At 39.8% G+C, this 15,530-nt stretch overlaps 1 protein-coding gene across 1 annotated transcript; it reads right to left on the bottom strand.

The window, feature by feature from the left end:
• Positions 1 to 503: 503 nt before the first annotated feature.
• LOC105028373 (free fatty acid receptor 2-like) lies at positions 504 to 1,492 on the bottom strand. The gene has a single exon (XM_010901072.2). It carries the CDS (start codon positions 1,490 to 1,492, stop codon positions 518 to 520), a length of 975 nt encoding a protein of 324 aa, XP_010899374.1. The 3' UTR covers positions 504 to 517.
• Positions 1,493 to 15,530: the final 14,038 nt, after the last annotated feature.

The raw sequence follows: 15,530 nt of genomic DNA on the forward strand, positions 1-15,530 counted from the left end.
AAGAACAACAATCTCTAATGATATTTGTGACAATGTGCTTGTTATTTTTGTACATGCTATAAAAACTATGAAAACTGGGCTAAGAGTAGTGCCAAACCTGAGCTGTTTCACTGTTGCCTTAACTTTAATGTATGTAAATTATGTAAACCTAGCTGACTACTGTGCTGACCACCCTGAATCTGTATGCATTAGCACATGGTGAACTTGATACTTTATGCTGTTCATATTCTATAGAATATATTCTATATTCTGTATATATTCTATAGAATATAGGACATTTTCACTTAGGGGTGTACTCACTTTTGTTACCAGCGGTTTAGACATTAATGGCTGTGTGTTGAGTTATTTTGAGGGGACAGCAAATTTACATTGTTATAAGTTGTACACTCACTACTTCACATTGAAGCAAAGTGTCATTTCTTCAGTGTTGTCACATGAAAAGATATACTCAAATCTTTACAAAAATGTGAGGGGTGTACTCACTTTTGTGAGATACTGTAAATTGCAACAATATTCACTACAAGCTGTCATTTGAGTTTGGTGGGCTGTCCTGACTTCTTGAGTTGAGAGCCTTACAGGGGCCACACAACTGCTGTACTCTCTCCACAAAGCTCTTAAGGAAGTGGTGAAAGGTACCACTGAGGGCCGACGAGGAGAAATAGAAGATAATCGGGTCTAAGCAGGCATTTATGGTACTGGACAAGACTGCTTCCACCCGCCAAGAGGGACTCTCCCATTTAATGAAGCCCACCACGTGTGACAGGTTAAAGGGTGCGAAGCAGACAACGAACACCAGCAGGGTCCCCAGAGACAGGCCAATGGCCCGCAGGCGCTTCTTTTGGCTGATGTTTGGCCGTTGTGAAAGGATCTGTACAAAGTTGATGTAGCAGAAGCAGCAGATGAGAAAGGGACAGCAGAATAAAAACAGGAAGAGCTCCAAACGAACGGGCATTAAGACCACCATCTGCTCTTGTGTGAAATTTTCATAACACCTGCCCAGTTCTGTCTGGCTAGTGTTGGATTGGTGAAGGTATTGCATGATGTAGACAATACTGACATGAGCCATGGAAATTGTCCAGAAGAAGAAACTAGCCACCATAGCGTACAATGGCCGTCTTTTGAGTTTGTACTGGATGGGGAAAGCCACTCCCAGATAACGTTCAACACTGATGGCAGTTAGAAAAAAGGTGCTGTTGTAGATGGTGGTGTAGAAGACAAAGTTGGTCAATGGACAAAGGAAGTCGGGCAGGTACCATTTCATGTTGTCTGCTGCCTCTTTCATTTTGAATGGCAAGACAAGCAGGAAGATAATGTCCGAGATGGTTAGGTTGAGAAGCAGGACATCAATTGGGATGGCTTTCTGCCTCACCTTTTTGCTGAAGGTGTAGAAGGCCACCATGTTGGCTGGGAAGCCAATCAGAAAGGTGAGGATGTAGACAACCAGCAATATATTTTTGTTTCCATATGTCTCAATTTCCTTCTCAGACTGCATTCTGCAAAAGATTACAGAAAATGGTTTAATGTAAGATGATGCATTATATTACAGGTACTCAGGCTGAGGTCACCTTAACTCAGACCAGGGCAAGACAAGGCCTGTTGAGTCATTCTATCTGGCCCGTGATACATCCAAAACATTAAAAATAATAAAAAAATAAAAAATACCTGACGAGGTCCGCAGATTATTTACTGTTGCATATTTATTTATTTTCAAATTAAAAGTCCTGTGGCACTCCCAGTAATAAGTACAGCTGTATCATACTGTCTGTTTAAAATACCTTTAAGTTGAAACAAGGTATTTGCATTGCTATGATACGTAGGGACCAGCACCACAATCCACGCGCGGAAGTTATCATTTGGACGTACTATACGCAATAGGCTCTGTGCACCAGCGTAGTAACGAACTTCCGCTTTTGTCTAGAAGTCTGCATTGCAGTTTCCGGTTTACTTACTAATACTCATCTGCATTAGTAAACACCTAAACTCTCAAGAAGATGAGTGATGCTGTTGTATGGAAAAAAAAGAAATATAATGTACGTGACTCATTTAATTTTCAAGGTACAAGTGGGGCATCATTTTAATCAGGAGAATGTCCTCTTCTTAATAAAATATGGCTTGCGCCATTCAATGACTTCAAACGCTAGACTAGAAATAGTCAGAAAAGGCTTTTTTTTTTATATACTTCCACGTAACGCAGGTTTAAGCGCAATTAATATATAGGACCAGATGTTTACTTCCTATACCAGTTGTTATTTTTCAGTTTCATTGTGAAATGAGGTTACAGTAGTAAAATAAAAGAGGAGACCAGTTTTTGTGCTTTTTTGAGGCTATGGAATTTTAAGCTTAATTCAGGTTAGAAGAGACTAAACGAAGGTTCGTTTCAATTCACTTGCTATTGGGACATGCTAGCATTCCAGCTCAGCCAGCGTTCTTTTGCTGTTTTTGAGGCTAGGGTGAATTTTTATGCGTTTTATTGTCCTGCCTAATACTACACAAAAAAATAACAGATCGCTAACTAGCTTACACCACAGTAAACTACTTGTAGTTGTGCACTTCCAGAGCAAGCATGCAGCAAAATACAAAAACTCTCCCGATGCTACAATTCACAACAAGTCCAAGCGTAGATGCAGCCTCACTGATGAACATCTTGCAGTAGTACAGCACACTGCTTCAACAGAACCGCACACTGCTTCAACAGAACCGCACACTGCTTCAACAGAAATTATTCCTGACTTCACCTCACTTGTCAACGCCCATACGAGGCTCTCCTGTTCATATTGAGTGTGAAGCCCTAAAAGTTTATTTCTTTGGTCTGGGCTGCTGGAATCGCTGTTGTTAAAATCACGTAGTACAAAAAATATACTGTATGAAGTTAGATGACGGCAATTATAGCAACATTTGTTTTGAGTGAAAATCTTCAGAAGTGATTTCATAAACTTATGTCTGCCCTAATAACTATTATACCTATATAACTGTTATACATTATACCTTATGTAATGTAGCTTACACTGTTGTGTTGAAAGATAAGTTTTAAGGTAAATATGTGTTGTAAAATTTCTGTTGAGTAATAACCCTAAAAAGGGATTTTTTTAGGCCTTTGCCTGCCATAATAACAGTTGTGAACAGAAAATAATAATCAAAAAATACATTATTAAAGTAAATTAAGTTCAATTATGAAAACGGTGTTGCATGGGAAAAAAATATGCATAAATATAATATGCAAGTCAACAGAGTTAGCTATGTTGTGTGTTTTTTAGGCATGTTGGTTAAAAAGGTAATCTGGCCCACGATGCTCTCTGGCATTTTCAGTGTGGCCCCCCAGTGAAAAGTATTGCCCACCCCTGCCTTAACTGTTCAGGTAGGGGCGTCAGTTTGTGTTGAAAAGTGGTGGGGACAAAAGATCAGATGAAAAAATATTACAACAGGACGGGAAAAATATTGAATAACGGTGCCGTGCATCAAAAATGGGCATAGGCCAGTCAACAACACAAAAATACTCAGCATAAAAAAATGACCGTTATGGTCGCATATATGGGATTTTTACTTCTGTGCCCCTGAGAGTACGGCCCCACATTGTATTTAGAATGTTCAGTGACGTCGCTTAACTGCCAGATTCAAACTGTGCTTTCACACGTGGGCTGGCCAGAGTCGGAGGTGTTCAGCGCTGTCATATATCACAACTATGCAGTGTTTTCAACCTCATAATGTTCATTTTAGGTTTCAGACATTTCAATACACATAAGCATGAGTAAAATAATACATTTGGAGTTTGTCAAATACACACTGATGGCTGTGGAAGCAGCAATAACAATCTATTCAAATATAATTTGCCGAAATGTTATTCATATCAGACAAACATAGGTGGAAGTAACTATTAAGTTTACTCTATTCTTCTCACAGTTCACCGACCACTTTCTTGTATGTATTTTGGGAGAAACTGATGAATTACGTGCTCTAAATCCGACTGACAGGACAACATTGCGGCACCCATCTCACGTTATAGATCAAGATTATTTATAAAGGTTTTCAAAAGACCAAACACACTCACTTACATGTATTTGAGAATCGGAATATCAGATAGTTAATGACATGGTAAGCAAGTTTGTGAATATTTTGAATAAAAAAGGAAAAAGGAAAGCAGAGCGAAGCTTCAGTGCCTTGAGACGCCTGAAGACCTGGCTGCGCTCTTCAATGACACAAACCCGACTCAACAGTGTGGCTGTTTGTCATGTTCACAGAGAGAGAATGTATAACTTGGAAAAAAGTGGCCCCTACAATACAGAGAGGCTAGTGATTATATTATACTTGTTGATATTTATTTGTTTTTGTTGCAGCCCTGGAATTTGGGTAAATTAGTTTTTTCTTTTCAAAAGTATAATTTACTATATGCAAAGATGTAGACAAAATAAAGGATATTCCTTCAAATTGCTGCATTTCTGATTCATTCTTGTTTCCGTATACATTAGTACAGTCAATAAAGTGAGGTGTTCTTCTTATTCTATGATCAAATACTTACAATTATTTTAAAAACCTACAAGATAAAACATAATTTATGTAATGATCCCTGTTGTTAGTGTTTTTTAGGTCAGTGTGTTATGAGTGAAAGTGTGTGTTTCTGAGTGAGAATTGTTGCAAGTGTTTTGGTGGAACAAGCTTGTTTTGAGACATGTATGAAGTATTTTGGTGGTTTTAGTGAGTTTTGGAGGTGAGATTAATTGTTTGGCAAAGATGCATTTTAGAAATGCACACTTTGTGAAGAGTTTTGTTATTGTGGTTTCAGTATTGACCGATACTTGTTAGCAATCGAGAAAAACTGTAAAATTTAATGATGACCTTTGACTGGTCAATAAAGCCTCACAATAGTATTTTTGTTATTTTATTCAAGATTAAGATGTGACCACCAACAGGTTTTTTGGCCTGTGCCTGTGACAGTGTTAACATTTTAGTTACTTTCAGGTTTAGGCATTATGTATTAGGGATGCATTAAAGCTAGGTTGAGTTTAGTCATAATGGTTAGGCTATTGAGCACAAGGTTAGAATAACAGCTAGGGAATAAGGAACTTTCTTGTACCCCCAAGGATACCACCAGGCAGAGTGGAGAAGAACTGGTACCTATTACCCAGGCCATCATCTGGTAATATTAGGGACATTCTTTAAATAGCGCTACAGAGTAATTTTCTAAAATGCTGATTGTGTAGTCCCCTATCTTAACAATTCCACTGGATCAGGCAGCGCTTTGGTAGCAAATAATGAAAATATGGGGATTTGATGTTGGTGATTTGAAGGCTTTCTTTTATTCCGATCCATATAACCTGCATGTTAAACCTCTTGTTACAAACATCTGCTACAGGGCTTCAAGCTCAAAATAAAGAGCTACAAGCAAGAAACTGACTGTTATGTCTCAATTCTGCCCTACAGTACAATTTTTCAGTTCCTGGACAAAACAGATTACCTTTCACCTTAAGTCCCTCAATGTTTTCTCCCACAGTTCTTTAAGGCTTCAGAGCAGGTCATCAGCGTTTCTTAGCATCTCTAAAGGTCCTAAACTACATAATATCGGCTTTAGACAGGTGTTGAGCTTTTTTTTATTGATTATGCTTAATTCTTTCTGTCAACCATTGCATTCTAATAAATCAATGAATAATGAATCCACCTTCCTGCCCCCAAACCTCATTGCTCTAAATGGATCTGAATTGGAGTTTGTCTACAGCTAGTATTTTGTTATATGGCTTGATTGCTTATGCAATACCCACACGTATGGAGCCAAATTGAGCTCAAATGCATTTACTGTAAGAAAATAAAAATATAACAGAAATATTTCATAGTATGAAAAAAAAAATGCAATCGTATGAAAAAAATAGATTCAAGTGTTTAATTCTTCAACTTCTCTCCATAGATTGTATTGGGAAAGCAGTGCATGGAAAGGCTATGATTTCCACCTTATAATGGTGTGAATCATGGCTAATCGGGTGTGAGAATTCAGTGCCCAGATAAAGCCCTGCCTCCACGCCAATAGAGACTGAATGTAGTTTTTTCATACTATGAAATATTTCAGTTAGGTTTTTCTTTTCTTAGTCAATACATTTGAAATCCATTTGGCTCCATACACATCACCCATCTTTAGTCTAAAGTTAAATTAAGTTTTGTGTTCTACAACAAAACATCCTAAATCTGCTTTTGTAAAAATGACCATCTTACCATTAATTATTCTACACATGTGCATTAGGATTGTAACCTTGGAACCAGAACTTGTTCAGAATGACTGAATTAGTTTTTTAGAATCACACGTTCTCCAGAAAGATTAATGGTATCTAAACTGCAATAAACAAGATATATTTGTCTGAATTTTCAAAACACATTTTACCTTAGGAATGGGGTCAAGTTCTGCAGGCAGGAGTTACACAGAGGCTTTTTTGTCTATTTGTTGTTGCCAAGAAGTTGTTGAAGAATTGTAAACCTTCTACTGATAAAACAACACTCCAGCATACTTATTTTTGTCTGAGATGTATCAGGAAACACCACAAACCACTGATTAGATGGGAGGGTAAATTATCCATGTGACTTACTTGTTTGGGTACATTTTGGTCTTTTCACCACACACAATCTTTTGACGTCAGATCTTGGTTAGAGCTTATCTGATAAGAATTGCGTGGCATGTGGAACAGAACTGCAGGATGTAAGTTTCACCATAGTAGCGTGTTTGACCTGCTCACTGATGACAAAATGAGTAGGAACTCCAAACATCAAAGGCAGTACATTATTACAAAGGTAGCAATATATTTGGCTCATGTGACTCATTATAATAGGTTATTAGGGACATAGAGTCATATCGATAAAAGATAACAGCCAGACTTCATAAATGCATTAAACAAAGGGACAAAAAAAGTTGCTGACTGTTTTGGTAGACAATTAAAACAGAATCATATGGCACAGTGCAGCAGTTTAATTCAAAATCATTAAAAAAATGCATCAGCTTTCTGCTGTATTTACAGACATCTTCAACACTTCACTGGAGACATGCTGCATCTCGGCCTGTTTCAAGTCCTCCATCATCATCCCTGTCCTCAAGAGGCCAAGGATCACAGGACTTAACAACTACAGACCCGTTGCCCTGACCTCTATGGTTATGAAGTCATTTGAGCGCCTTGTGCTGCCCCACCTCAAGACCAATCACCAACCCCCTACTAGACCCACTGTAGTTTGCCTTCAAATCCAACAGTTCTGTGGAAGACGCGGTAAGCATGGCTCTTCACTTTGGACTCCACTGGAACCTACACCAGAATCAGTTCTGCATTCAACACCATAATTCCCACTTTGCTCCAAGACAAGCTATCCCAACTGGGCGTGCCAGAGTCCACATGCAGGTGGATCACAGCCTTCCTGTCCAACAGGAGGCAGCATGTGAAACTGGGGAAGCACTTGTCTGACCCCCTGACCATCAGCACCGGCTCCCTCAAGGCTGTGTCCTGTCCCCACTACTCTTCTGCCTGTACACCAACAGCTACACCTCCAGTCACCACTCTCAAGCTCCTGAAGTTAGTGGATGACACCACCCTCATTGGACTATTTAATGATGGAGATGAGTCAGCTTACAGGTGAGAGATTGACCATCTGGTGTCCTGGGGCAGTCAGAACAACATGGAGCTCAACACCCTAAAGACAGTGGAGATGATATAGTGGACTTCAGGAGAAACCCAGCTGCCCTTCCCCACATCACCCTGGGTGGCTCCGCAGTCAACTCTGTGGAGTCCTTTCACTTTCTGAGCACCACCATCGCCCAGGACCACAAGTCAGAGCTGAACATCAACTCGCTTACAAAGAAAGTTCAGCAGCGTATGTACTTCCAGTGGCAGCTGAAAAATGTCAACCTGCCAAAGACCATGATGGTGCATCTGTACACTGCCATCATAAAGTCCATCCTGACCTCCTCCATCACCGTCATCATCCGCTCTTCAGAGAGGGTGATTGGCTGTAATATGCCATCCCTACAAGACCTACACGACTCCAGGATGCAGAGGTACGGGCAAAGATTGGGGCTGATCCCTCTCACCCTGGAAATTGACTATTCAGAACTCTCCCCTCTGGCAGAAGGCTGAGGTCTATCAGGATCAAAACCTCACACCACAACAACAACTTCTTTCCTACAACAGTAGGCCTCATGAACATGCCCCAGAGTCAAACTGACTATAGCCTGCTCCCCACATAAACACACAACCCTCAACTAGACAAATCTATGACCCCTCCCCACATAAACACATAACCCTCAACTAGACAAATCTATGACCCCTCTCCACATAAATACACAACCCACTACTAGACAAATCTATGACCCCTCTCCACATACACAAACAACCCTCCACTAGACAAATCTATGACCCCTCTCCACATACACACACACAACCCTCTACTACACAAATCTATGACCCCTCTCCACATAAACACACAACTGGATAAATCAATAGCCCCTCCTCACGCACAGACACAACCTTCAACTGGACAATTCTTGCACCTTACATATTTCTTTGTATATTAAATTAAATATTTAATATTGTAATTTATTAATGCTCAGTCTACTGTTTTTATGCTCAGTCCACTAATCTTATTTGTTTTTGTTTCTTTTGTACAAAATTGCTACACTAACAGCAAATTCTAGTTTGTTGTGAAACCTACATACAACAACCAAATTTATTTTAAGTTAAATAATTAGTTGAATGGATTCCATGTGTGAGAAATAAAGGTGTGGCACATGATTTTAGGTTATGTAATGTTAGTTTTGAATCAATGAACAAATTGTATATGCCTTAGAGAGGGTGTATTACAGACCCCTAATAAAGTTTCACCAGCACTCCATACTTACCTTAAGTGTGATTTATTTGAAAGGTTTCCCGGTATTTTTGTCTAAGTATGTCTTCTTTGCCAAGTATCAAAACACTACATGTTTACTTTCTCAGTAATTATATGTAATTCCTCACAATAACACAAGAAGGGTGAGATTAAAGAGCTCCACTTTTACATTACTTGGTCAGCAAACACATAACAACACACAACCACATGCCTCCTGGTCGAATGGTGAGAAAGCTTGGCTCAACTTAAGCTTTTCAGTGCTTTTGTAGTAAAACTGAAACATGATGACCAACTGAAATTGAATGTTGTGAAATGTTTTTATCAATATGAAACATGGAAAAGTGCCAGAGAAAATACACGTGTTTTATGTTTATGAAATGTGTAATTTGTGTGAATTAATTACTGCCTTAAATATTTTGGTTGAATCAATATTATATTATTGAGTGTAGTCCATGCACAATATTAAAACACTGGTATCTCAAAGAAATTGAGTTACATTGCATGGGTAGCATTAGGGTTTCTCTAGTAGATAGACCGTTATTATAAAGACAAAAAAAACTGTTTATTAGGAACTTGAGTTGTGTTTAAAAAAAAATAAGATATGACTTCCTTTAAAAAGTGTAGCAATAACATGTATCTAAAAATAAAGTGTATTGGACAAAACAAGTCTGAGGTGTGAAAAGTAAACAGTTTCAACACTTTTTCTTGCTAGACCTGCTGTTACCACTGCATCTAACACTAAATGTTTACACATCATAAAGCCATGGTGACTAAGCTAACCATGTCAGCAACATGTTTTAGGCATAAAATATGATTTACATACATTTATATTTTTTTCTTCTAAAAGATTTGCCTTTGTGTGTGTGTATGTGTTTTTTAATAACATATTTAACAGAATTAAATTCAATGTACGATTTGTAATTCAGTAATATAACATAAAAAGTCTTATAGTGCCTTCAGAAAATATTTAGATTCCTTCACTTTGTCCATATTTTGTTGTGTGTATTGTTAAAAGACAGAGAGAAAGGACACAGTGCCAGTGGTATGGACCCTGGAGGGTATTAATTTACAAAAAGAGATTGATTCAAAACTGAAAGAACAACAAAAACTGAATCTGAATTCAGCATTTAACAGCATTTTACTTCTATTTTTGTCTTTCAGTACTTGCTGACCAGAGCTGCTTTCCTGGAGCCATTTTATCCAACCCCGACAAGACCAGATTGGGGGCAGGTGTGCCTTGTGAAGGGGTGGAAGCGGTCAGGGCTAATTGCTGGATTGTGTTCAAGAGCCCCATTTGACAGACCCGGGCCAGGTGGTTCTCCTCTGGTGAATCACCTTGGCCTGACACTTGTACAGGAGAGGGGGTGTTTGCACCACTTATTATTTACTTATTTTAAAAGCCATAAAAAAAATCTACACACAATATCCAATAATGACAATGCAAAAAAACTTGAAATAGTTGAACATTTTAATCTGAAACTCATTTATATATGTATTCAGCCCTTTTGCCTTAATTGAAATGAGATGCATTGTGTCCTTTTATCATCCTTCAGAATGCATTTTCTGAATATTCCCAGTCTTCTCCTCTTTTTGAACTTAGGAGGGAATGAGGTTCTGGCCCACATCTGCAGAGTACCTGGCTTGGGGCACCCGTCCCTGTCCAGAGTCTTCCTGGTTGTGTTTCAGATTGAGATAATGCCTGACAATTTCAGTTCCCACTGTGCTGACACCTCCCCCTCCCCCGTGTTGTCCCTTTCCTTGTCCATCAGGTCATGCTTCCGACCTGGACTAAGTTTAAATAGACTCTAGACTCAGCCCACACGCATTTATTAATTATTACAATTGTAATCTTAATATGTTCACCTGGCACAGCCAGAAGAGGACTGGTCACCCCTCTGAGCCTGGGTCCTCTCTAGGTTTTTTCTTAATTGTTGGCATTCTTAGGGAGTTATTCCTAGCCACTGAATTTCAACACTACTGTTGTTTGCTCCTTGGGGTTTAAGGCCAGGTGTTTTGTAAAAGCACTTTGTGACATCTGCTGATGCAAAAAGGGCTTTATAAATACATTTGACTGATTTATTCTAGAACTTGACTGGATTCCAGCTGTAGCAAATTTAATTGATTGGACATGATCTAGAAGGAAACACCGGTCTATATAAAGTCTCACACGTCACACAGCAAAAACCCAGACGGAGGTCTCCGTAGAACTAGTCTTGCGAGGCCACACCTCGAATCTCATCTGGCCTCTTCGGAGGTCTGGAAACTTGCCTATTAAAAAAAGTTGTTGCTGATTCTCAGCGGCAAGATTTCTGTTGGTTGTCAGTTTTCAAACAAACCTCGATGCACAGGCTTGTTGAAAGCGGGCTTAGCGTGGTTTCACTATTTCTGGATTGAATACTTTTCCTGAAAGTTTTTAGTTCCTACCTAGGTTGCAATATATCAGAAAAGCAGCAAAGATGGAGGAAAAACGTAATAATTTTTTGGAAGGACAGTGCTCTGTTGATAAGATTGAGTAAATATAGCCATTACAATGTCTCTGCTTAACCCACTCAAATGCACTGCTTGGGCTAATGCCTCAAAATACGTTAATCCAGTCAAATGCATTGCTTGGGAGGGACTTATACAGTTACTCACAAGAGTAAAAGATAGCAGAGTTAGAGGCTCGGCTTCTGACGCAAATGCCAGGCAAGGATTATGCTAGTGTAGAAATAGAAAAATCTGCGTCAGTGCCACCAGGTAGAAACGATAGTTTTGTTAGCCCCCCGGCACAGCTCCTGCAGCCGGGCAATAACTTTCTCTTGGTCACTGGGAAGAAATGCCGTCGACCAGTTAAACCTGAATCGTTGCTAAAACCAACTGAGACTTTGAACAGGTTTTCCCCACTGGAGTCGGAGTCAAGGCCCGAGCCGTCTTCGGAGGGGAATGGTCGGCAGGCATGTTCTACCGGTGGACTTGAAAAACTGAAAACTTTAGTCATTGGCGATTCCATCACACGCAGTATTAGACTAAAGAATCAGCCGGCGATCGTACATTGTTTACCGGGGGGCAGAGCCACCGACGTAGCCGCAAATCTGGGGTTGGTGCTAGCGAAGTCTAAAACTGGCAAGTATAGAGAGTACAGAGATATTGTTATCCACGTTGGCACCAACGATGTTAGGATGAAACAGTCAGAGGTTACGTAGCAGAACATAGCATCAGCGTGTAAATTAGCTAGAAAGATGTGTCGCATCGAGTAATTGTCTCTGGCCCCCTCCCAGCTAGGGGTGGTGACGAGCTCTACAGCAGACTTGCGCAACTCAATCGCTGGCTGAAAACAGAGTTCTGCCCGTCGCAGGAGGTAGAGTTTGTAGATAACTGGCCTTCTTTTTGGGACTCTCCCAGAAATAGGGCCAGGCCTGATCTGCTGAGGAGCGACGGACTCCATCCTAGCTGGAGTGGTGCTCTTCTTTTGTCTAGGAACATTGACAGGAGTCTCACTCCTATAGCTTTAACATGAGATAGGGTGCAGGTCAGGCTGCAGGCTGTTAGCCAGCCTGCTAGCATAGTGGAGTCTGTCAATAGCATAGCCAGAGTAGTTAGTACAGCTTTACCTATTGCCACTGTGACTCGTTCCAGGCTGAGAAAAGTAAAACAAGGTAGTGCTAACAAAAACAACCTTATTAAGATAAAGCCTTCCTCCACCTCGGTCAAAAATAAAAATTATTGTATCACTTCGCATCTCAAAATGGGACTCCTAAATATTAGATCTCTTGCTCCAAAGGCAGTTGCGGTAAATGAATTAATCTCTGATCATAAACTAGATGCTATTGGTTTATGTGAAACGTGGCTAAAGCCTTAAATGAGTTCACTGCCTTAAATGAGGCCTCTCCTCCTGGCTATACTAGTGATCATATCCCTCGTGCATCCCGAAAAGGAGGGGGTGTCGCTAATATTTATGACAGTAAATATAAACTTACTCTCAAACATATCACAGAGTTTCATTCGTTCGAAGTTTTACTCATGAAAGTTAACCAGGCCGATAAATCATTTTACATAGCTACTATTTATAGGCCCCCCGGGCCATACACATTGTTCCTCAATGAGTTTCCAGAATTCTTGTCTAACCTTGTAGTCATGGCAGATAGTATTCTAATTTTTGGCGATTTCAATATCCATATGGAAAACCCCTATGATCTTCTTCAAAAAGCCTTTCAAGCCATAATCGACTCAATGGGTTTCATCCAACATGTCTCAGGTCCAACACATTGCCACAATCATACCTTAGATTTAGTCCTGTCACGGGAAATAGATATTGTAGATCTAATAATTTACCCCCAAAATCCTGGATTATCGGATCACTGTCTTATTACATTTACCGTTAAAACAAGAAATTCACTTGCCCCCCAAACAATGAGTTTCAAAAGCCGTACTATAAATTCTCGGATTACAAATAAATTCCTTGATATTCTTACTAGTTCGCTCATAAATGACAGAGTAAATAAATCTGTAAACGATCAAATCGAGGATCTAAACTCAATACTGCGAAATACATTAGACATAGTTGCACCACTAAAAACTAAAGAAATACGCAACAAGAAACTTGCTCCTTGGTACACCGACAATACTAGAGCACTTAAGCAAGCCTCCAGAAAATTGGAGCGAAAGTGGCGCTCCACCAAGTTGGAAGTATTTAGACTAGCCTGGATAGACAGTACAGTACAATACCGAAAATCACTCACGTCTGCTCGATCAGCTTATTTCTCCAACCTGATTGAGGCGAACAAAAACAATCCAAAATTTCTCTTTGATACAGTTGCAAAGTTAACAAAAAAGCAAAGCTTAGCATGTGAAGTGGGTCTTCACTTTAGTTGTAATGAATACATGAACTACTTTGATGAAAAGATCGTCACCATTAGAAAACAAATAACTGAATCCCTAAATAGTTATGGTCCTAAAAATCTCAGTTGTCCGGAAAATTTCCGGAGCCTCCCTGATCAGGTGTCAATGGGGACACTTGAGTTTTTTGATACCGTATCGCTCGACACATTTACAAAATTTGTAATGAGTTCTAAACCCACAAACTCTCAGCTAGACCCGATTCCTACAAAATTACTTAAGGAGTTATTTCCTGTGCTAGGTCAGCCAATGCTGAACATAATAAATTGCTCCCTTTCCTCCGGATGCGTACCAAACTCACTAAAAATTGCGGAAATTAAGCCTCTTCTAAAAAAATCTAATCTAGATCCCGACATATTAAACAATTATAGGCCAATATCGAACCTCCCGTTCCTCTCAAAAATCTTAGAAAAATGTGTTTCCCAACAACTGAATGCCTTCCTAAAGACAAAAAACATTTATGAAATATTCCAGTCTGGTTTCAGATCCCATCATAGTACTGAGACTGCACTCGTGAAGGTAACAAATGACCTTCAAATGGCCTCAGACAAAGGTTCCGCATCCGTCCTGTTGCTTCTTGATCTTAGTGCTGCTTTTGACACTATTGATCACTCCCTTCTCTTAGAGAGACTGGAAACCAATATTGGGCTACGTGGACATGTTCTAGCCTGGTTTAAATCTTATTTATCTGAAAGATATCAGTTCGTTAGTGTGGATGGCATATCCTCTGACAAGTCAAAGGTATGCTTCGGAGTTCCTCAAGGCTCGGTTCTGGGCCCATTACTTTTCTCACTATACATGCTCCCTCTGGGCGATGTAATCCGAAATCACAATATTAACTTTCACTGTTATGCTGATGACACACAGTTATATATTTCAATGAAGCATGGAGAAGCCCCTAAATTAGCTATTTTGGAAGCATGCGTTTCAGATATTAGGAAGTGGATGACAGAGAATTTCTTGCTCTTAAACTCAAATAAAACAGAAATGCTCCTTTTAGGACCCAAAAAACAAAGAGCGTTGTTAGCAGATCTCACTGTGAACCTCGACGGCTGCATGGTCGTATCCCAAAAAACTGTAAAAAACCTTGGCGTTACCCTTGACCCTGACCTCTCCTTTGAAGAACATATAAAATATGTCTCAAGAGTTGCTTATTTTCATCTTCGAAACATCGCAAAAATTAGAAACTTCCTATCAAAAACTGATGCAGAAAAATTTATCCATGCTTTCGTTACTTCTAGATTAGATTACTGCAATGCTCTCATCTCTGGTTATCCAGACAAATTAATAAATAAACTTCAATTAGTGCTGCACACAGCTGCTAGAATCCTAACTAGAACAAAAAAATTTGAACACATTACTCCTGTCCTGGCATCCTTACATTGGCTGCCTGTTAGGGTTAGGGCTGATTTTAAGGTTTTACTCTTAACCTATAAATCAATACATGGACTTGCTCCTACTTACCTTGCTGAAATGATCCAGCCATACATACCTACACGTAACCTTAGATCGCAAGACGCAGGCCTTTTAATTGTACCTAGAATTTCTAAACAAACAATTGGCGGCAGGGCCTTTTCTCATAGAGCTCCACTCCTGTGGAATGATCTGCCAATTAAGGTTAGAAATGCAAACTCAGTGCAAACTTTCAAGTGTCTACTAAAAACTCATCTCTACAGCACGGTTTATAATTAGGTGTAGCCTGGCCCGGGGGCGTGAAGGTGACCAGTAGGCTTGATACTGTCCACCCTTGCTGTCTTGCCAGGTGGGCTCTCGTCGCCACTGGGATGCCCTCCCTCCAATGCCCTTCGGGGGAA

Source organism: Esox lucius, chromosome 20 (genome assembly GCF_011004845.1).
Source record: "Esox lucius isolate fEsoLuc1 chromosome 20, fEsoLuc1.pri, whole genome shotgun sequence".
Lineage (NCBI taxonomy): Eukaryota > Metazoa > Chordata > Actinopteri > Esociformes > Esocidae > Esox > Esox lucius.